The sequence below is a fragment of the Mobula birostris genome, chromosome 9 (genome assembly GCF_030028105.1).
Source record: "Mobula birostris isolate sMobBir1 chromosome 9, sMobBir1.hap1, whole genome shotgun sequence".
NCBI classification, from domain to species: Eukaryota; Metazoa; Chordata; class Chondrichthyes; order Myliobatiformes; family Myliobatidae; genus Mobula; species Mobula birostris.
In genome coordinates this window covers 97039456-97061457 of record NC_092378.1, presented here as the reverse complement: position 1 = coordinate 97061457, position 22002 = coordinate 97039456, and the positions used below count along the sequence as shown (strand labels likewise).

Genomic DNA, 22002 nt, shown 5'->3' with positions numbered 1-22002 from the left:
TTATTAAGCAGGTTGAAAAGTATTGTTTGTGATTACGCTGATGATGGGACAGACATTCTGGAGTGCTTGATACTTATGCAAATGTAGAGGCAATGATGGACACGATATGAAGGGCAAACACTCTGTAAAAATGAATATGCAAAAAATATTAAAATATACTGTCCAACCTTTCTTCCAACATATCCACAATTCGGGTGTTTATTTCTCTGCCTGCACCAAGACACTAAGGCCTTTCAGTAGCAGATACCTTCCGATATGCCCTTAAATTTCTAATTATTTGACGGGATGTACATTTTTAAAAATTTGTTGTGTGAAACCTTTGGGAGGAAGTAAATGGGGTGGCATTATACTGCCTCGTTTTTTTCATTACAAAATGTTTGCTGTAGCGACTCTGAACGTATAGAAGAGCCTCAGTTGTTGGCTCATTGTGGTAGCTTTAATAAACTGCTGGCAATAACCTCGGGCAACAAAAGATTGTAATATACTTAACTTTGGAGAGCGCTCCGACTTGCTCGCGCACTTGGTGCTAAAAGTCAATTGCCATGACGACCTGCAGTCAGCAGAGTGTTTCAGGCCCACAAATTGTATTGGCTGCACAGACAATGACTTAAAAGCAGTTGTTGCAATATCGCTTCTTCCAGACAAAAATCAGTGATGATGTTGAGCTCCTCTCATTGACTTCAGTCCTTTCATTATAGAAGGTTCTCCATTTGATGTAATTGTTACATCTGAGAGGCTGCTACGGTAGAGCAAGAATAATTAATCTTCCTCCAGAAATTGGTTTATCATATTTCACTGGAGACTGAAAGTAAGAAATCAGTTTTGTTTATTGAAACAAGTAAGCTTAGTTAAGACAGTATTTATTTGGTAATGCAAGCAAGATTAGTTACATTGGTGAACATTTTTCATAACCTTGGCATCTTCACCCATACTTTGTAACCAGTAAAGTATATGCACTAACTGGAAATCAATGGGAGGCCCGTTCATGCAAGGTTTCTGCAGGTTTCCTGCTGAGCCCATCATGGTAGGGGACCGAGGTGGGCAGGGGGGGTTCTCCCAGATAAACTCCCAGCAGCAAATTATGGAAATTACCAAGTGATAAGTAAAGATAAACCACGTCATGTAACATAAAGGCTATGAGTAACAATCTGCTCTTTGACATGGTGTTTTTTTAATTCTATCTCTGTTGTGATTCTTTTATAACACTGTTTCATGTTTGGTAAGCACTAAATCATCATCAGGGGAATTCTGGCTCTAGGTTTGAAAGCAAGAACATTTAGTATTATTCCAGAAATTGTTCATTTGTCAGAGGCCAGGAGAACCATTGACAGATTAAAAGGGGAACTTGCTTTTCTATTGAGCTGGCGCAGAGGTGGATCCTGAGTGGTAGCAAAAGAACAGAGCAAGAGTCTAAAATGGAACTAGACTTTGCAGTGATTAAAGTTCAAAGTAAGATTTATTATCAGAGTACATACCTGCCACTACATACAACCCTGAGATTCTATTTCCTGCGGGCATGCTTAGCAAATTTTTTAAAGTACAGGAACTGTAAACAGTATCAATGAACAACAACCCGCTCAAATGCAGATATAAATAAATAGGAATAAATAACAAGAGCATGAAATAACAAGATAAGGAGTCTTTAAGGTGAGACCATTGGTTGTGGGAACAGCAGAAAAAAAGAATGAGTGTAGTTATCCCCTTCTGTTCAGTAGCCTGATGGTTGAGGGGTAGTAACTGTTCTTGAACCTGCTGGTGCGAGTCCTGAGGCTCCTGTACCTTCTACCTGATGACAACAGCAAGGAAAAAGCATGGCCTGGGTGGTGAGGATCTTTGATGATGGATGCTGCTTTTCTATGGCAACGTTTCATGTAGATGTAGCTTCAGAACTTATTTCCACCCCAATTACAGAATACCTGCTTTCACTACATCTATCTCAGTTCAATTGTTGCTGACACTCTCTCCTGGATGTTTGTTCTCTCCAGAACAGACAATGTACTTCTGGCCAGATTTTCATCCCTTTCACTGTAATTCACAGCCTGACAGAGATGGTAGATGCAGAGTTGCTGAGGGCATTTAAATCAGAATCTGAATCAGGTTTATTATCAGCGGCATGTGACGTGAAATTTGTTAACTTAGCAGCAGCAGTTCAATGCAATACATAATATAGAAGAAAAATAATAATAATATTAATGAGTAAATCAATTACTGCATATGTATATTGAATAGATTAAAAATTGTGCGAAAAACTGAAATACTGTGTATTAAAAAGTGAGGTAGTGTCCAAGGGTTCAATGTCCATTTAGGAATCGGATGGCAGAAGGGAAGGGGCTGTTCCTGAATCGCTGGGTGTGTGCCTTCAGGCTTCTGTACCTCCGACCTGATGGTAACAGTGAGAAAAGGGCATGCCCTGGGTGCTGGAGGTCCTTAATAATGGACGCTGCCTTTCTGAGACACCACTCCCTGAAGATGTCCTCGGTACTTTGTAAGTTAATACCCAAGATGGAGCTGACTAGATTTACAACCTTCTGCAGCTTCTTTTGGTCCTGCGCAGTAACCCCCACCCCCCATACCAGACAGTGATGCAGCCTGTCAGAATGCTCTCCACGGTACAACTATAGAAGTTTTTGAGTGTATTTGTTGACATGCCAAATCTCTTCAAACTCCTAATGAAGTATAGCCACTGTCTTGCCTTCTTTATAACTGCATTGGTATTTTGGGACCAGGTTAGATCCTCAGAGATCTTGACATGCAGGATCTTGAAGCTGCTCACTCTCTCCATTTCTGATCCCTCTATGAGGATTGGTATGTGTTCCTTCGTCTTACCCTTCCTGAAGTCCACAATCAGCTCTTTCGTCTTACTGACATTGAGTGCCAGGTTGTTGCTGCGGCACCACTCCACTAGTTGGCATGTCTCACTCCTCTACGCCCTCTCATCACCACCTTAGATTCTACCAACAATCGTTGTAGCATCAGCAAATATATAGATGGTATTTGAGCTATGTCTTGCCACACAGCCATGTGTATATAGAGAGTAGAGCAATGGGCTAAGCACACACCCGAGGTGTGCCAGTGTTGATCGCCAGTGAGGAGGATATGTTATCACCAATCTGCACAGATTGTGGTCTTCCAGTTAGGAAGTCGAGGATCCAATTGCAGAGGGAGGTACAGAGGCTTAGGTTCTGCAACTTCTCCATCAGAATTGTAGGAATGATGGTATTAAATGCTGAGCTATAGTCAATGAACGGCATCCTGACAAAGGTGTTTGTGTTGTCCAGGTAGCCTAAAGCCATGTGGAGAACCATTGAGATTGCGTCTGCCATTGACATATTGGGGCAATAGGCAAATTCCAATGGGTCCAGGTCCTTGCTGAGCCAGGAGTTCAGTCTAGTCATGACCAACCGCTCAAAGCATTTAATCACTGTAGATGAGAGTACTGGTGGGTGATAGTCATTAAGGCAGCTCACATTATTCTTCTTAGGCACTAGTATAATTGTTGCCTTTTTGAAGCAAGTGGGAACTTCCGCCCATAGCAGTGAGAGGTTAAAAATGCCCTCGAGTACTCCAACTAGTTGGTTGGCACAGGTTTTCAGAGCCTTACCAGGTACTCCATCTGGACCTTCCACCTTGCGAGGGTTCCCTCTCTTTAAAAGCAGCCTAACATTGGCCTCTGGGACAGAGATCACTAGGTCATCAGGTGCAGCAGGGATCTTCACAGCTGTAGTTGTGTTCAGACAAGAACTTGCATTGCCTATGCTTGGAAGGTTATGGGCCAGGTACTGGAAGATGGGATGAGTACAGAGGGGCACCCACATGTTGTTTGACTTTAGAAAACACTGTTGTCCACATCCTGACCCACCCCCAGTCCCGTACACTCAGCCCTTTGCCTGCTGCCTTGTCCCCCGAGTTAAACGATGTTAACATTCAGATCCCTCTTTTAAATCCCATTTGTCCTTAATCTATTATCTCATTCCTGGAAGCACCTTGAGAGGACTTGTTCTGCTGAGTAGGTGAAATATGTGACATAGATGAAAGTTGTTGCAGAACAGACATTGTGTGGGAAGGTATAATTAAACAGAGACGGGACTTTGTGAAGAGTTTAAAGAGCACATAGGCCAAAATAGCCCACATCTGAGTCATATATATTATGTAAAAACCTGCAATTTGCTTTAAAGTTGCACCATGCACTAAAAATAGAGATTACTGAACAGTTTAACAGGAGTAGTATTGTTGCATATCTCAAGGAGATCTTGCGACTTTCTTGTGAGAATGATGTAATGGTCTTTTGGAGGTCACGGTGTAATTTTCCTGCCCATGTGAGGTCACGTGATGACATCTTCACCACGGGTTTAAAAGGGAAGACCTCTGGTGACGCAGTTAGTTTTCCAGCTAGAACGTTCGTCAGTGTCTCTGTTCCTTTGCCTATTTGTTTTATGGTGCAGTTTCATTTTTAAAATGGAGTGTTACGTTCTTTTGCAAGGTACAATAGTGCTGGACTGGCAATTTCTGCTAGATTTGTTGATGTACCTTTTCAGTAGTCTTGGAGAGTGAAGACTTTATTGAAGAACAGTACCTGAAGGATTAAGAGAAGTTGATATCGTTCAGCAGTTTAATAAAGGATCGACCTTATTGAGTCTTCGTTGAAGAAGTAGCGACCTGCATCGAAGATAACGCTTGTCAAAAGAGCAAGGTAGTTCATGCAGGATTTGCTCTCTAGAAATTAAGGTCAGTTGTTTTAAGCCATTTATTTCCTTCCTTGTGAATTCTTTGGACAGAACCAGTAGGGAAGTCGCGTCTATGAAGAAATCCTTCTCCAGAGAAGTCTCTCCCAAATGAATGTATAAATCTGTTGGACTGTCAAATTTACCATTTTAAGAACTGTACTTGACTTTACTGCTTTAAGAACTGTTTTCACATTTATCGCTTTAAGAACCAGTACCGAGTGGCGATTTGTTGAATGGCCACATAGCAGTTATCTTCCGGTTAAGGTTTTCATTTGTTTTTTATTGATTATCCGTATTTAGTAAATGTTTGGTTGTTTTTATATAACCTGACTCGATTGACATTCATTGTTACCGGTTACGTAACAGTATCCATGATCAAGACTGTCCCATACCCAATAGATTCTGGATTGTGGTGTGTTTGTAATATTACCCTGCCCATCACAGTTCATTTTTAAAGTATAACTTAACTTTTACTTGTTCTGGTTCAAGTTCCCCTCAACTAGTGATGAGCCTATTCTTGAACTGCTGGTCAGCAAAGATAACATTATCTCAAGAATGGAATAAGTAAATAAATAAATTGATATGAACAATTTATCATTATTGAAATAGCACCTAATGCACTGAGTCACTTTATGGAGGCAATTTTAATTCTGTTCAATGGTGCGAGATGGATACTATTGATCAGCCACTTATTACACTCTACAACTCATCCAATATTTCCTTCCATGAGTAAATGGGAAAAATGTTTGATTGGCAGACAATTTGATGTCATCTACTTTTTAAAAAAATATCACAGCTACCTCTCATGTTGCTGGCACAGTGCAAACTAAATGTGTGAAGGGGGTGGGATGCAGGGGAGAGAGATAGATTAATATTTGTCATGATGCCAGGCTTCTTAGCAAACCAAAAACATTCTTAACTCTGCATCTGTAAATGCATGCAATCTTGTGATGCCTTGATGCACAGCAGAACTTAAATAGTAGCTGTGATAACTTTGGACTGTAAATCACTATGACACAGTTCACCTGTGTTGTACTAGCCATGCGTGAAATACAATTAGTGAAGCATGGAAGTCTCCGATGTAACAAGGACATGTACATTTTTACTAGATATCGTCAATCAACCGTGCATTTAAGCATCTGAAACAACAAAAGAAGGAACCAAATCCATTGCTGTTCTCCTATCACGAAAGGTCAGTAATTATAGCCCTTTAAGGACTCCAGAACATTTATCTTTTTGATGATGTCTTCTGTGAACCCTGTGGTGCATTTTGATCTAGCTTGGTGCTGGCATTAGGTTTTGGCTCTCGGCATCACAGTGTAGGATCTGATAACAAGCAGATCACCCATGGCACTCCCTCATTGAGATTCACAATCAAACATGGACTTCTGGTGAAACAGAATTACAGAGTGAAATATTAAAGGCCTGTGCACACAGGTGGAATTCGGTCCACAATTTTAAATTCATACATCTTTTAGTTTTTGTTATTAAATGGATATTGGAGAGGAACATTAGATAAAAACATGGATACAGGTCACCGAGTCTTCCCCAATGATCAAGCAACTCATTATATCACCCCAACATTCCCATCAACTCTCCCCACACTCTACCACTCACCTACATCTTACAGAGGCCAAATAACCTACCAATTAGCTCACCTTTAGGATGTTGGAGGAAATTGGAACACGGATGCGGGATATACAAGCGTCACACTGAGAGCACCACTGGAAAGAAATCCAGTGACTGAACCCCAGTCACCGGAGCCGTGAGTCAGCAGCTCTCAATGAAAGTGTAGCAGTGGAAAAGGTCTACATAGTTTCAGAACTGAATTGCTTGTCACACTCAGTGTGAGTATTTTCACGAGCATCGTGCACGACTGTGATTAGTGGTAACTAATGACGATATGCCAAGTCCTAAAAGAGGGGCAGGTCACTGAAAGCAGCCAGTGCTGGGGAGTCACTGATGAGTATCTCAATCTCCGGCGAAGAATGGGTCAGGGCAGTTCCCCAAGAATCACTGCCCAGTATCTCGACCTCTGGTGAAGAATGGATCAGGGCATTTCCCCAGGAGTCACTGCCCAGTATCTCGACCTCCGGTGAAGAATGGGGCAGGGCAGTTCCCCAGGAGACACTGCCCAGTATCTCGACCTCCGGTGAAGAATGGGTCAGGGCAGTTCCCAGGACTCACTGCCCAGTATCTCAATCTCCGGTGAAGAATGGGGCAGGGCAGTTCCCCAGGACTCACTGCCCAGTATCTCAACCTCCAGTGAAGAATGGGGCAGGGCAGTTCCCCAGGAGTCACTGCCCAGTATCTCTATCTCTGGTGAAGAATGGGGCAGGGCAGTTCCCCAGGACTCACTGCCCAGTATCTCAACCTCCAGTGAAGAATGGGGCAGGGCAGTTCCCCAGGAGTCACTACCCAGTATCTCAACCTCGGGTGAAGAATGGCGCAGGGCAGTTCCCCAGGAGTCACAAGTTTTCTTCTAATTAATACAGTGAAATCTTCCATGGCCTGAGGTAGGAGGAAACCTGGGTTTAATGGTTCGTCGAGAGTGAAAAATGTCACTGTAAAGGCCATGCAGAGCCAATGTGGGGGATTGTCAATAGTGGGGACCTCAGAATCTGAACCCAAAAATTTCATTTCTTTCTAAATCACATTTATTTGTCCTTTTGTTTGTTAATGTGTTTTCAAGTAAGTATGCTATAAAATAGAAAGCATCACAACAGATCATTTCATTCTCTTCAGATAGTTACAGTTCCATACTCCTTATCTAACCCAATGCTTGCTAATACTACCTTCCACATTCTTGTGGATGTGACTGGTAACTGTAAGGTCATTGGAAATTTCAAGCACCAAGATGAAACAGCAATTGTAAAACACCATCAGATAGATCAATGGTACAAGAAGGAACTTGGTCACAGAGGTGAAAGAAACTAAATGATCTCACTTTATTTGACAAGGTCAGGGGACTCAGCCACAGATACCTCCCCTCCCCGCAGTATCACTTGCCCACCCTGACCCAGAACATGTGATGGATACTCACACGGATAACTATCTGATAATGGTAGCCATTTTACTCACACTCATTGACACACACCCACAAACATACTCCCCTTACTACTGAAGATGGAGGTTGCTTGCAGCAGACAGCTACAGTGATGCACAGGATGGGGCTTCAAGCCCAGCACCTCAGGTGGGTAGAGGAGAAGAGTTTGTTACCATTGGTTTAACTTCCGCAAGGCCAGGGACCACTGCAAGAACAAAGAAAACTGAAGGGAGTGGTATATTTGTCTAACCAGCCCAGGAACCCTGAGTCCACAATCTCTTTACCCTTGTATCAGTACCCTTCATGTTCCTGCTCATCACTCTCCAGCAGCAGCCACCTCATTCAGAATCCTCTCTCCCCCCCCCAATTCCATTTTCTTCTTTCTTTCTCTGACTTTACTATCCACCTGCCTCTGTCTCTCAGCTCCCCACACTCAGTTATCTGACTTTATCTCCCATAACCCTTCAGCAACCACTCCCCTCGCCCCCTTGTCCATCAATCACATCTGGGTCATATTTGGCCACTTCCCCTCTCCTCGTTATACTGACCACCTCCCCTCTCCACTCTGATGCAAGGTTTCGACCTTAACCACCAACAGTTGCTTTCCTCTCACAGGTGCTGCTTGACTCACAGAGATCTTCCGGCAGATTGTTTGCAGCTCCAGAATGCACCATCTGCCATCTCTGAAATCTCTTCATTTCCACAATAACCTTCAAGAGGTTCAAACACCTATCAACATTCCTCCTCCCTCACACCTGAATCAGTGCCATTGTGGAGGACGATCCCACCAGAGTCAGAGTTCACACTGAGCAGTCAAACTCCACAGAAGAGGAACACACACCGTTGCTGCATTCATTAATCACCTCCAGCAGCTCACGGCCCCGTCACGATCAACAGCTCAGAGTCATGATACACACACACACATACACACACACACAAATGTCCCAGTCGGAAAGAGTTGCTTCTCTGCAAACCCACTTCATGCATTAGTTTAGCTCCGAGAGCTTCAGATGTTCAGCTAGTCAAAGGAGAAAGGCAAGGGGAAAGTACACACAGCATGTTCTGGGTCTGGGGACACCAGAGACAATGATGATATAATTTAGAGAAAGAGAACGAGCTGCTGAAGGTCAGGCAGCATCTGAGGAGGCAAACGGATGGTGGGCATTTTGGGATGAGATCTTTCATCAGGATTGAGGTGTAATGAGGAAGTAGCCAACGTAAAGAGGTGAGGAAGAGGCGCTGAGGCAGGAGATGGTGGGCAATGGTGGATGTAGGTGAGGAGGGAGTCCATGGGCAAATGGAGCTAGGAGGGAAAGGGTGGAGATGGTGACAAAGGCTAGGAGACAATAAGTGGATTAGAAGAAAATGGCTGCACCTTATGGAATCTACAGGAGGGAAGGGCAATGAAGGGAAATAAGTTAAGGGATGGACGGGGGCAGATGGGACAGAGGATAGGAAACCCAGTGGGTTGAATGTGTGGGTGACAGGCAGATGGAACTGGCTGGGGGTTCTAAAAGAAACTGAGGCAGATGGAAACAGGTGGGGAGCAGAAAAGAAATAGGAATGTTTAGCCTTCGGGGGACTCCATCAGTCTCTTACACAGAGCGTTAATCTTATCCAACAGCCTGTACATCAGCACGCAAAGAACCAGCCATGGTACAGTGTGTATGAGAGAGAGAGCCTAAGCAGCTGTATCCTCAGCCTTTGAAGCTGTAGTTACTGTCCAAGAAGCTGGCATTGCGGTATTGAATTCCACCCTTGGTTGGGACTTGGAATCTGTGACCTGTCCTCCAGAAAATTGAATGGACATCTGACATCCCAACCCAGAGGACCAACATTGAGCAAGTGACAACTATACCCTTTACCTCTTCCAGGACATCTGTTTGGTGGTCCAAGGTGAGTCTTGCAAGTGGCCCAGAATGCTCACCCCAGCAACTGTGCTGGTGCAGGAATCAGCCACTCATCGTACCCATTTTTCAACAACATCACTTGCTCCTCCACTGAACCAGCCTGCAAAGAGCAAGAGAGATTGGAATGGCGGATAAGAATTATCATTGTCTCTACTCAGACAGGATGCCATTCTAGGCCTTGTAGGCAATTGAGGGATACATGGAACGCTGTTACTGTGCCAGAGACCCAAGTACTGTCACTGTCTCTAAGGAATTTGTACGTTCTCTTCATGACCAATGCTATTTCCTCCCGGCGCTTTAGTTTCCTCCAACATTCAAAAGGTGTGTAGATTAAGTTTAGTAAATTGCGGTCATGCTATATTGGCGTTAGAAGCCTGGCAACACTTGCGGACTGCCCCCAGAATATCCTCAGGCTCATTTGGTTGTTAGCACAAAACAGTGTTTTTCGAAGTTTCAATACACGGTGTGCGTGATGACAAATAAAGCTGATCATGAATGCAGGACATGCTACTACTGCTGGGACCTGGACTGCTCTCTGAACAAGTTTCATCAGATTATCTCCACCTCAGCTTGCAGAGAGATTGTGCCTGCATGCTTTCTGTGTAGGCATGCCACCTGCTGGCCAATACCCACCTATAATTTTCATTTCTTGTTCAGAAAGAGTATCAGAATCAGGTTTATTGTCACTAACTTTCATTGTAAAATTTGTTGTTTTTGTGGCAGCAGTGCAGTCCAGGTATAACGAATGACCACAATTGCAATTAAAAAATAAATTGTGCAAGAGAGAAATGATGAGCAGTGTTCATGAACCATTCCAAAATTTGATGGCAGAGAGGAAGATGTTACTAAAATGTTGAATGTACCTCCTCCCCGATAATGGTAATGAGAAGAGGGCATGTCCCAGATATTGAGGATGGATGTCATCTTCTTGAGACACTGAACTTTTGAAGATGTCTTCAACTGGTGGGAGGCTTGTACCCCTGAAGGACCTGGACAAGTCCACAACCCTCTGAGGCCTCTTACAATCCTGTGCATTAATCTGTCATGAGTTAGTTGCCTTTACCTTACGATTCTTCACTACAAGTCACTTTATAAATTTAAATGTGCTATGTGATTCAATTTGTAACCTTCAAGCAGGCATTACTGAGAGAAAGTCTGCATCTTCTAGCATAAAGAGAATCTTGTTAAAGAACAGAATACCCTCTGCAACAATTTTGGAGACTTATAACTAAAGACCAAAAGTGAGTCAAAAACTTCAAATCTAATTAATGGACTAAAAAATTCTTCCAAATTTTAAAAACACAGAGTGCAAGACAAGGTGTGGTGCTATAATGGAAGAAAGTGGTGATTAAATGTTGAATTGGAAAAGCTTAAGATTATCTAGACTGAGCAAATTTCTATAAGGAATGAGCTCGCAGGCAAAGCAGAAGAAGAATGTAGAAGTCTAAAGAAAGGATATTAGAATGCAATGGCGTGAAGTGATACAAGGAAATATTTGTAATTATGATCTTGGGAAATGCCGAAGTATTTTACAACTAATTAAGTATTTTCTTAAGGAAACTTGGCAGTCAGTTTGAGCACAGCAACATAGAGAACATTTAACACCTGATCCAAAAGACAGCAGCTGCAAAGTGCCTACACTGCCAGCACTGAACTGGAGAATCAGCCTAGATTTGTGTTCCCATCAATGGACTTCAACCCACAATTTTTGGCTCAGAAGCAAGGGTGCACTAAACTGAGTCATGGAGGGTAGCAGCAAATAAAGAAGAGACTGTAATCAAATGAAATAACCATCTCAATCCCTCACTCCAGATCAGACATTGGGTTCTGCAGCTTCTAAAGACAAAGGGATTGGAACACTTCCAGATCCATCAGTGGCCTCTGATAAGGCATTGTGCAACAGTTAACATTACAATCACTTTTGCAAGGGTATTCACCTTTGCTTCCATTTACATTCTTCTGAGAATCTAAATTCCATGCCTCCATTGACTTCTAGGTAGCATTTCAGATCCTAGCCCACAGGATGTACAAATGGAATGATTACAAGAGAGGGTAATGCAGAAGAAATAGGGAATTCTGGTGTACGCTGATTTTGCTCCACGAGGAGTTTGACAGTGATACTCCCCATGAAACAGTCCTGGGGGATTTTGATGTACATAAATGACTTGGGGATACAGAGCAGCGTTTTACATTACAGAAATTCCTCAATTTATGAATGTTCGATTTATGAGTTTTCAATCTAATGCCATTGACTCATTGGAATCTATAAAGCAATTCTGGCAGCAATGAATTGCAAGGCAGTCTATATGCATGGGAATTTATTGCACCAAAATGTCACCCAGATTTTCTGATTCATAAAGTTTTGTTTGACTAAAAGTTTTCCAGGAGCACATCCATTTCATAAATCAAGAAATGACTATAATTAAGAACAAAGAAATTCAAGTGCTCCATTTCTATACTAAAGGTATAGCCCTTTTATCTTTCCTAACCACCTGGCTTCACCTATCACTTTCTAGCTTTCCTCCTTCCCGAGCCCCACCTTTTTATTCTGACATCTTCCCCCTTACTTTCCAATCCTGAAGAAAGGTCCTGGCCTGAAATGAGGACTGTTTATTCATTTCCAGAGATGCTGCCTGACCTGCGAGTTCCTCCAGCATTTTGTACATGTTGCTCTGGATTCCCAGCATCTTTCATGTTTATCACACACCATGGATGCTGCCTGAATGGCAGTATTCCAGTACTATCTACGTTTGTACTTTTACCTTCCATTTCCAGCAAGTACCATACTTTGATTTTGAAAATATAGTATTTAAATGTGTAGGTGACACATCCTCAGCCAGGTGGTGGAGAGGAAAGAAAATTGCATTATGGAGAGTGAGAATTGTATAATGGAGAGCAAGATTGATTGTGTTGCCATCACAAGGTGGACAGATTAGTGGAATGGAAACACTTGGAACAAATGGAATTCAATACAGAAAACTTGGTGAAAGAATGGAGAGAGGAAGTAATTTTGAAGGGACCAAGAAAAACCCACACAAAATATTTGGCCCCCAACCAGAGAACTGTTTCCACTTCGGACAGATGAAGGCATTGCAAATGTATTGAAGAGATTTCAAGAATGGTTCAGAGAAGCAGATCAAGTTAAGGAATGCTTGGGAGGGGCCAGGGGAAATGCAATGAAGCTTAGAACAGGATTTGATAGCACCTGTTTAAAATTATGAATAGTTTACTAAACATGCATGGAAGCTATCCCCTTTAGTGGAGTCTCAAAGTTAAACAAGATGAGATGCAAGGAAAATCCTTCTTTAAAGCAGCAGGCAGCTTGGATGTACATGCATGGACTGTAAGAGATTCAGTTGCAGCCTTCTGAAGGGGATTACAGTATTATATTGGAGTAGGAAATTGCAGGGATAGGGGAAAAGGCAGGAGGAGGGTGGAATTAGCCAAAATATTTTTTTTGAAAGAGCCAGCATTAGCTTGATGGCCCAACTGGCCGCATTCCAATACTTGTGGCAATGATTGTGGGTTCTAATCCCACTCAGGGACATAACCCATAATCGAGGCTGTATTTCTGAGTTTACCCTCTCAGGAGGTGGCCCTGCTGGAGGGCTCCCAATATGCACATCCACCATGAAAGACTGAGCACATAATTCATAAAATTATCCCAGGGATATGAGTGAAATGCCTGGATGAAAATCTACGCATTACTATTGTACATAATGGAGAATTGCAAAGGAGAAAAGTTATTGTTGCAATAGTTTTGTGACACACCTGACATTTTACAGATGACTTGTTCCACCATTGGTTCTTTAAGAATGTTATAGCCAGGGGTGGTAATGGGAACAAGCCCCCTCTGCCTATTAAATGCTCCCATGGTGTGTGTCTCAGATAGCCTCTGATAACCAAGTCCAGCCCCTGGCCTCCATGTGTGGCTTAGCTGCTAAGCCCAGTGGAACAGTATCTACCGACAGGAGAAGTGGCAAAGGCGGGACACTGGCGCCTTGAGGTACCGCTATACCTAATGGAGTGACCACTGAGTATATATTCTTGGTCTTCTGTGCTGTAGCCCGTCCAATTGAAAGTTTGATGTGTTGTGCATTCAGAGATGCTCTTTTTGCACATCAATGTTATAATGCATGGTTATTTGAGTTACTGTCACCTTCCTGTCAGCTTGAACCAGTCTGGCCATTCTCCTCTGACCTCTCTCATTAACAAGGCATTTTCACCTACAGAATTGCCATTCACTGTATGTATGTTTTACGCACCATTCTCTGTGAACTTGAGAGAAAGTTATGCATGAACATCCAAGGATATGAACACTTTCTGAGATACTCAAGCCACCCTGTCTGGTACCAACTATCACTGCATGGTCAATGTCACTTAGATCACATTTCTTCCTCTTTCTGATGTTTGGTCTGAACAACAACTGAACCTCTTGACCACGTCTGCATGTTTTTATGTATTGAGTTGGTGCCACATGATTGGCTGATAAGATATTTGCATTCATGAGCAGGTGTACAGGCATACCTAATGAAGTGATCACTGAGTTTATGTTCAATGATATTCTCCCATTGAGTTATAAGTTTAGGAGACTCATTTTTTGACTGAGCTAAACTCAATCAGATCACTCAGAGGAGAGCAAGAGAGGCAGTTAAATCAGAGATGAAATTATGACATGAGGCATGACAACAATTCAAAGAAAGTGACAGAGTTAGTGTGTTAACAGTACCCAATAAACTCGACGGAGGGAAATGAGATGTGCAGTGATAGTGGAAGTGTGGAAGACAGAGATACAGGAGTTGGAGATGGGATTAGAATCGACACACAAATCATTTAATTCATGCAGGGAACATGGAACCGGTGTGTGACCATGTGATCCAGTGGAGACTGTGGAAGAAACAAGGTAGGAATCAACTAAAGTCAGTCAAGATGCAAAACCTTTCTCAGATGAAGAAGCTGATATGTTGCCAACCACACACGTCTGTTTCAGGAGGGCAAAGAGACTCAGAAAACTGAAGGGCAGATGTTGGAATTTGGAGTAAAAGAAAGCAAGCTGCTGGGGGACCTCGTTAGGTCAGGCAGCATCCGTGCGTGGAAGGAAATGCAGAGTAAACGTCTCACGTTGAAAGCATCCATCTGGACTGAAAAAGAGAGGGGATAGAGCCAGTATAAAGAGGTGAGGGGGATGCATGGCACAAGAGCTGAGAAGTGGTAGGTAGATCCAAGTGAGTGGCATTGATTAGCAGACGGAATCAGTGAGGGAGGGAAGCGGAGATGGTGACAACAAGGGGGCACCAAAGGACTGAAGGTGATGGAATCTGATAGCAAAGGAAGTTGGGGTAGCAAATGAAAGGGAGGTGAGTGGGCAGATGCAAACAGTAGGGGAAGAATACCCAGGGAGGTGAATGTGCAGGTAATAGATGAGCTATGGAGTTGGAGGAGGAGATGGGTTCGGAAAGAAGGGTATACATGAAAGGACCTGGGTAGTTCAGAAGGTGAAAGAAAAGGACAGGGGGCATGGGGGTCTCAGTATGGGTTAGCTGAGGATTCATTACTCATGCTGTCAGGTTGTAGAGTGTCCAGGCTGAATACAAGTGCTGTTCCTCTAGCTTGTATTTGGCCTTGCCTCAGCAGCAGAACAGTCTGAAAACAGACTGAGAGTGCAGAGAGGAACTAAAATGGCCGTGAATCAAGTACTCCCGATGGTGGGCAAAGCACCATTGCTTGGCAAAGCAATCACCTGGCCTGCACTTGGACTTACCCGCATGGAGGAGGTCACACTGAGGCTACCAAACGCAATAGACAAAGCTGGAGGAGGTACAGGTGATCGCACGGGGAAGAGCTGTTTGAGCCCTGGATGATGGTGAGAGAGGAGGTGTAGGGAAGAGTTGTTACACCTCCTACAGCTATAGCGCAAAGAGCCAAGGTCAGGGAGTTGTGAGCAAACCAGGATGTGTTGAGGGAGTAATCCCTACAGACAATGGAAAGGGGTGGGCAGGAAACAATGTGGCTAGTAATATGATCAGATAACTTGTGAACAGATTAAATCTGTAAATAATTTTGATTTGTGATCACTCTTTAAAGGGGAAGAATGCCGAGTATGTAAATACATGGCACACACATGACATGCACACATGTGCAGTGTAGTGAGAGAGTTAAATAAATCAGTAGTGCATGTTCTAACAAGTTTCCATGTTTCTTCACGCCTCTTTATATACTCAGCTCTGCTGGGATTTGAGCTAAGAAATGTCTGCATGTACATTACAAGCTCTCCTTGTTTCTTGATTAGTTCTCTCTGCAGAAAAGTTGCTGCTGTTAAGGGGTCATATAAACAACTCCAATGTGTTCCTTGTTATCTCCTGCATACACCCTTATTGCTTCTATGTCCTATTCTTCAGAGCCAAGAACATTCCTCACTACTGCCCTTTTTAAACTGAGCTGCTCCTGACCCAACTTCTAAAAAGATTTTTAAATTCTAAATTTCCAAATACCCGAACAACTTCCTTTCCAACAATAGTCCACATTCAACCGAGGTTCTGTAACATCTAATCGGTCAACTGCTGCATCTTTGTAGCATTGGTTATGTAATGAATATTTCACACGTGTAGAAATAATGCCTTCAATGATAACATATAATAGGATACCGTACCTTGTTATGGCCTTGTATCTTGTTGTCTGCCTGCACTGCACTTTCTCTGTAACTGTGACACTCTGTTACTGCATTCTGTTAATGATTTCCCTTGTACGACTTCACAGTGCTGTAATGAAATTATCTGTGTGAATGGTATGCAAAATAATATGTTTCATTGTACTTTGATACCAATTTATCTCTTTAGCCTTTTTTCTCTGAAGTTACTTTGATCCTCTATCATTACATTTGATTAAATTTAATTAAATTTTAACGCTTCTTGTCTCATTCTACACATTACTACCCATCTTGGCATCTTATTCTATTTAACATTTTCAGACAACTGAAAAATGTCAAAATAAAGTACAACTTAATCTTCATTAATAATTAGATCACCTGCATTATTCAGACATTCCATTAACCCTTTAATTCTCAATGACCTCATAATTAACTCTTTTCCCAATTTAAGCCTCAATACATTAAATAACAAAACAGTGACTAGGACTCAAATGGTTGATAGATTCTTGATTGGTCAGGGCATGAAGGGATACCTTGGGGGAGGGCGCGGGCAGGAGACTGGAGCTGAGAGGAAAGTGGGTCAGCCAGGATAAAATGGCGGAACAGACCCGATGGGCCAAACGGCCTACTTCTGCTCCTATATCTTATAAATACTACCCACGTGAGATGAACAGACTAGGCTCATTTCAGTGATTTGTCGTCCTCTGAGTTTTTTTTCTTTGTACCTGTGTGTGACAACAAACTTGTCTTTGGGTTATGAAGACGAAATCAGGGTTGACAAATCCTTGGGAGTTCTTTGATGGTGTGAACCCACGGGGATGTGACCGCATGAGAGGGAAAATAAATAGCAAGGCCAGAGGGAATATAAAACTGATCAGACTGTTTTGCTGGGAGTCAGTGTCAATACAGGGTTGAATGATTTCCTTCAGTACCAGTATAAAATGCGTTCTGGTTGCTAAGACACTGGTCTCCACAAACTGCTTCATCCCTTACCGTGCTAATTTAATTTAGTTTAATGCATCCAAGTCTGTTTACATGATAATTACTTCGTTTCTGAAGAACGTTTATCCATTGAAAGTTAACAACTATTTTATTTCTTTCAGCTTTTATTTCCCTTATAAATTGTTTTTTCCTGAAAATCTCACTAACGCGCTACGCAATAAAGTGTTTTAAATCCAGAGACTGGAAATAATACAAACCAGCACTTCTATTCCCTTCTGCTCAATGTCCAGCAGGACTTGGAACTATCTTCTCCTGCGGTCGTGGACCACTTTAATGGGACGGTTGTTGATCGAGATCCCATACCACATCACCTGTGCTCTCTGTAAAAGAGACACTCCATCAGGCTTGTTCTGCGTGACAGCTCACTGGGCGTGTGGTGTGTTTGCTCAAGTGTAGGAAGTCTACAATAATGTGCGAGCGTGAGTGGCCCCACTGGCTCAGCTCTTTAAAGGCTAGGCGTGCAATGTATCCGTAGCGCTTTGCAGCAGGGGGATTGGCTCCCGTTGCCTCACGTGGTATCACAGATGATTTCCTGTGGCAATGTTTATGTCAGTTTCTCGAGGCGATCGGAGAATATGAACCCCTAAAGAGTGAGCGGAGAACGGCGGCTCCAAGCCGAGATGGCCGAACCCAGCTCGATCCCAATCCAGGACGAAAACAACTGTCCAATTAAAGTGGTCCACGACCGCAAGAGAAGGCAATTCCAGGTCCGGCTGAACGGTGAGCTGAGAGATCCTCCCGGTTCTTACCTTTGTTTTCGCTCAAAGATAGCTTATACTCCTTAAAAGGGCAAACGTCTTCGTGATAAACATTCTTATCCCCTCCAGCACTAAATTCAACGCCTCAAAGTCATTATATGTATGCGTTATAGATCGTTGTATGTGTGCATACGTAAAGTTAAACATCTTATTTTAACAATCTATTTATAACACCACCGGTCGAATGGTTAACTCATTGTTGGCCCGGTGTGTGTCATTTCCTGATTCCCGCTCGCTTTAAGTTATTTTCCCCTCGGGAAGTTGGGCACTCCCGCCTTTAAAAAAAGCGGACAGCTTATCGGCAATTGGGTGAATTGTTTTTGACCCTGCTGGATTTGCTTCAGCCTGTGTTCCTTGCATTGTCTGGCCGATTGTTTGTTTTGTTTATTTGGAGAGCGCCACCATTGAAACACCTGAGGAGTTTACTAGGGTGGCCCGAGTAAACAAATAGTTAAAGTCTGGCATTTTATTAATGCCTGCACCTCCTTCTCAGAACGTCACACCGCGTTTAACGGACAAATGAAGTGTCGAGCAGTTTCAACGAAAGATTACACAGTTCTCCCTTCGTGTTAAGTAAGGTGTACTACCCGTTTCGGCTTCTTTAATATACTACTGAATCGTGAGAGAAACCGAGCTTAATGTCTATTTCTGCTCAGATTCAAAGGTTCGATGGCTGCTCTCAGTATCAGTTTTCTGCCTCTTTCCCATGTAATCACAACATATGCTGGTGATATTAAACCTGATTCTGAATTTCCATGGCCACTGCAACTTGCCCCAAGTACTGCTCATCCGATTGCTGTTTTGTTGAGAGTCCAGGTGGAACAAAACACCACCCCAACTCAGCAAGTCCACTCTGACTATGAACTGCACATTTACACTAATTCCAACTGTTTCCACTCCACAACTCCACCTCGCCCCCTGGATTCTACCAGTCACCCACACACTAGGGATAATTTACAGCAGCCTAGACGCCAAACTGCACGTCTTTGGGGTGTGGGAGGAAAGGAGAGAAACCCACATGGTCACAGTGAGAACATGCAGACTCCACATAGACAGCACCCAAGCTCAGGATTGAACCTGTGCTCTCTGCCATCTATCCCATTGTGCTGACCATGCATGAGAGGTGAGTTTGAACCTCTGGATGCAGCACACTTCCTTTAAGGACTGCCAGCCTTAAACTTTCAGCCTGATTCAGTGTGTGAGTGACTCAGGGTAGGAGTGGAGCTTTGAGGCTTTGGCGAGCAGAGGCTGAGGACGAGCCTGCTCCCAGTGAGGTAAGGCCGGGTAAGTTCCTTTAATTAATTTAATTAACTTAGGAGTAGGTAATGGAGGCAGCAGTTAGGGCAGTCGAGTGCTCCGTATGCAGTATGTGGGAAGTCAGGGCGCAATTGTCCCTGATGGCTACACCTGTAAAAGGTGCATCCAGCTGCAGCACCTGACAAACTGAGTTAGGGAACTGGAGCTGGAGCTGGATGAACTTCGGATCATTCGGGAAGCAGAGGCAGAAATAAACAGGGGTTACAGAGAGACAGTCACCCCTAAAAGTCAGGAGGCAGGTAGCTGGGTGACTGTCAGGAGAGAGAAGGGGAATAGACAGAAAGAACAGAACACCCCTGTGGCCATTCCCATCAACAATAAGTATACCATTTTGGATACTGTTGGTGGGGACGACCTACCAGGGACAAGTTGTAGTGGTCACGTCTCTGACACTGAGACTGAACCCTCAGCTCAGAAAGGAAGGAGGGAAAAGAGGAGAGCAGTAGTGATAGGGGACTCGATAGTTAGGGAGACAGATAAGAGGTTCTGTGGGAGAGATCGAGAATCCCGGATGGTCTGTTGCCTCTCTGGTGCCAGGGTCCGTGATATCTCAGATCAAGTACTCAGTATTCTCAGGAGGGAGGGGGAGCAGCCAGATGTCGTGGTCCATGTAGTGACCGATGACATGGATAGGAAGGAGGAGGAGGTCCTGCAAAGAGAGTATAGGGAGTTAGGTGCAAGGACAGGACCTCCAGGGTTGCAATCTCAGTATTGCTACCCATGCCATGTGCTAGAGAGGATAGAAATAGGAAGATAATGCAGCTAAATATGTGGCTTAGGAGATGGTGCAGGGGGGAGGGCTTCATATTTCTGGACAATTGGGCTTTGTTCCAGAGAAGGTGGGACCTGTTCTGACAGGACAGTTTGCACCTGAACTGGAGGGGGACTAACATCCTTGCGGGAGGGTTTGCTAGTGCTGCTCCGGGAGGGGTTAAACTAGATTTGCAGGGGGAGGGGAACCAGACTGTTAGAGCAGATAGTGAGGTGAAGGAGGATAAAGGTCATGCAAGGACTGCATGTATAGGCAGAAATCAAAGGTTTGTATGTGATAGAAATGTTCTCAGGTGCATCTGTTTCAATATAAGGAGTATTGTAGGTAAGGCAGATGAGTTTAGGGCATGGATTGACACCTGGGATTATGACATTATTGGTATCAGTGAAATGGTGGCAGGAGGAGCAGGACTGGCAGCTTAATGTTCTGGGGTTCTGTTGTTTCAGATGTGACAGGGGGGAGGGATGAAAGGGGGAGGAGTGGCATTACTAGTCAGGGAGAATATCACAGCTGGGCGTAGACAGAACAGCCCGGATGGCTTGTCTACAGAGGCCATATGGATGGAACTGAGGAACGGGAAAGGTGTGACCACACTAATAGGGTTGTATTATAGACCGCCCAATAGTCAGAGAGAATTGGAGGAGCAAATCTGTAGAGGGATAGTAGACTGATGTAAGAAACAGAAAGTTGTAATAGTAGGGGATTTTAACTTTCCACATATTCACTTTAGGGAACCAGACTGGTCAGGCAACAGAAGTATATGTAGGTGAGCATTTTGGGTCCAGTGACCATAATGTCATTAGTTTCAAGTTAATTATGGATAAGGATAGGTCTGGTCCTCGAGTTGAGGTTCTAAATTGGAGAAGGGCCAATTTTGTAGAAATAAGAAAGGATCGAGGAAGAGTGGATTGGGATAAGTTGTTTTCTGGCAAGGATGTGTTCAGTATGTGGAAGGCCTTCAAAGGCAAATTTTTGAGAGTGCAGAGTTTGCATGTTCCTGCCAGGATTAAAGGCAAAGTTAACAGGCATAGGGAACCTTGGTTTTCAAGGGATATTGGTGGTCTGGTTAAGAAATAGAGAGAGGTGTATAGCAGGTATAGGCAACAAGGAACAAATGAGGTACTTGAAGAGTATAGAAAATGTAAGAAAATACTAAAGAAGGAAATCAGGAAGGCAAAAAGAAGACATGAGGTTGCTTTGGCAGATAATGTGAAGGTAAACCGGAAGGGTTTCTACAAGTATATTAAGAATGAAAGGATAGTAAGGGACAAAATTGTTCCCCTAGAAGATCAGAATGGTTGTCTATGTGTGGAGCCTCATGAGGCGGGGAAGATCTTAAACAGCTTTTTGCATTAGTATTTACTCAGGAAACTAGCATAGCGTATATGGAAGGAAGGGAAACAAGCAGTAGTGTCATGGAACAAATAGAGATTAAAGAGGAGGAGGTGCTTGCTGCCTTACGGTGAATAAAGGTAGCTAAGTCCCCCGGGCCTGACATGATATTTCCTCCGACCTTGAGAGACACGAGTGTAGAAATTGCAGGGGCCCTGGCAGAAATATTTAAAACCTCCTTAGCCACGGGTGCAGTGCCGGAAGATTGGAAGGTAGCTCATGTTGTTCTGTTGTTTAAAAAAGGCTCCAAAAGTAAACCAGGTAATTACAGGCCGGTGAGCCTGACATTAGGAGTAGGTAAATTATTGGAAGGTGTTCTGAGAGATCGGATATAAAAGTATTTGGACAGCCAAGGGCAGATTAAGGATAGTCAGCATGGCTTTGTGCGTGGTAGATCGTGTTTAACGAATCTTGTAGAGTTTTTCGAGGAGGTTA

General features: G+C 43.4%; 1 protein-coding gene and 1 long non-coding RNA gene across 2 annotated transcripts in view; one reads left to right on the top strand and one right to left on the bottom strand.

The window, feature by feature from the left end:
* Nucleotides 1-946: 946 nt before the first annotated feature.
* LOC140202888 (uncharacterized) lies at nt 947-18054 on the bottom strand. Its single transcript, XR_011887224.1, has 4 exons — nt 17526-18054; nt 16330-16438; nt 9636-9780; nt 947-6112 (listed from the first exon to the last, which is right to left on the bottom strand). It is a non-coding gene; the product is annotated as an uncharacterized lncRNA (long non-coding RNA).
* Nucleotides 17836-22002, top strand: part of LOC140202887 (protein NATD1-like) — a 39123-nt gene continuing 34956 nt past the window's right edge. The window contains exon 1 of the mRNA XM_072268427.1: nt 17836-18048. Coding sequence (XP_072124528.1) covers nt 17949-18048 — 100 coding nt within the window. The 5' untranslated portion in view covers nt 17836-17948. The remainder of the gene's footprint in view (nt 18049-22002) is intronic.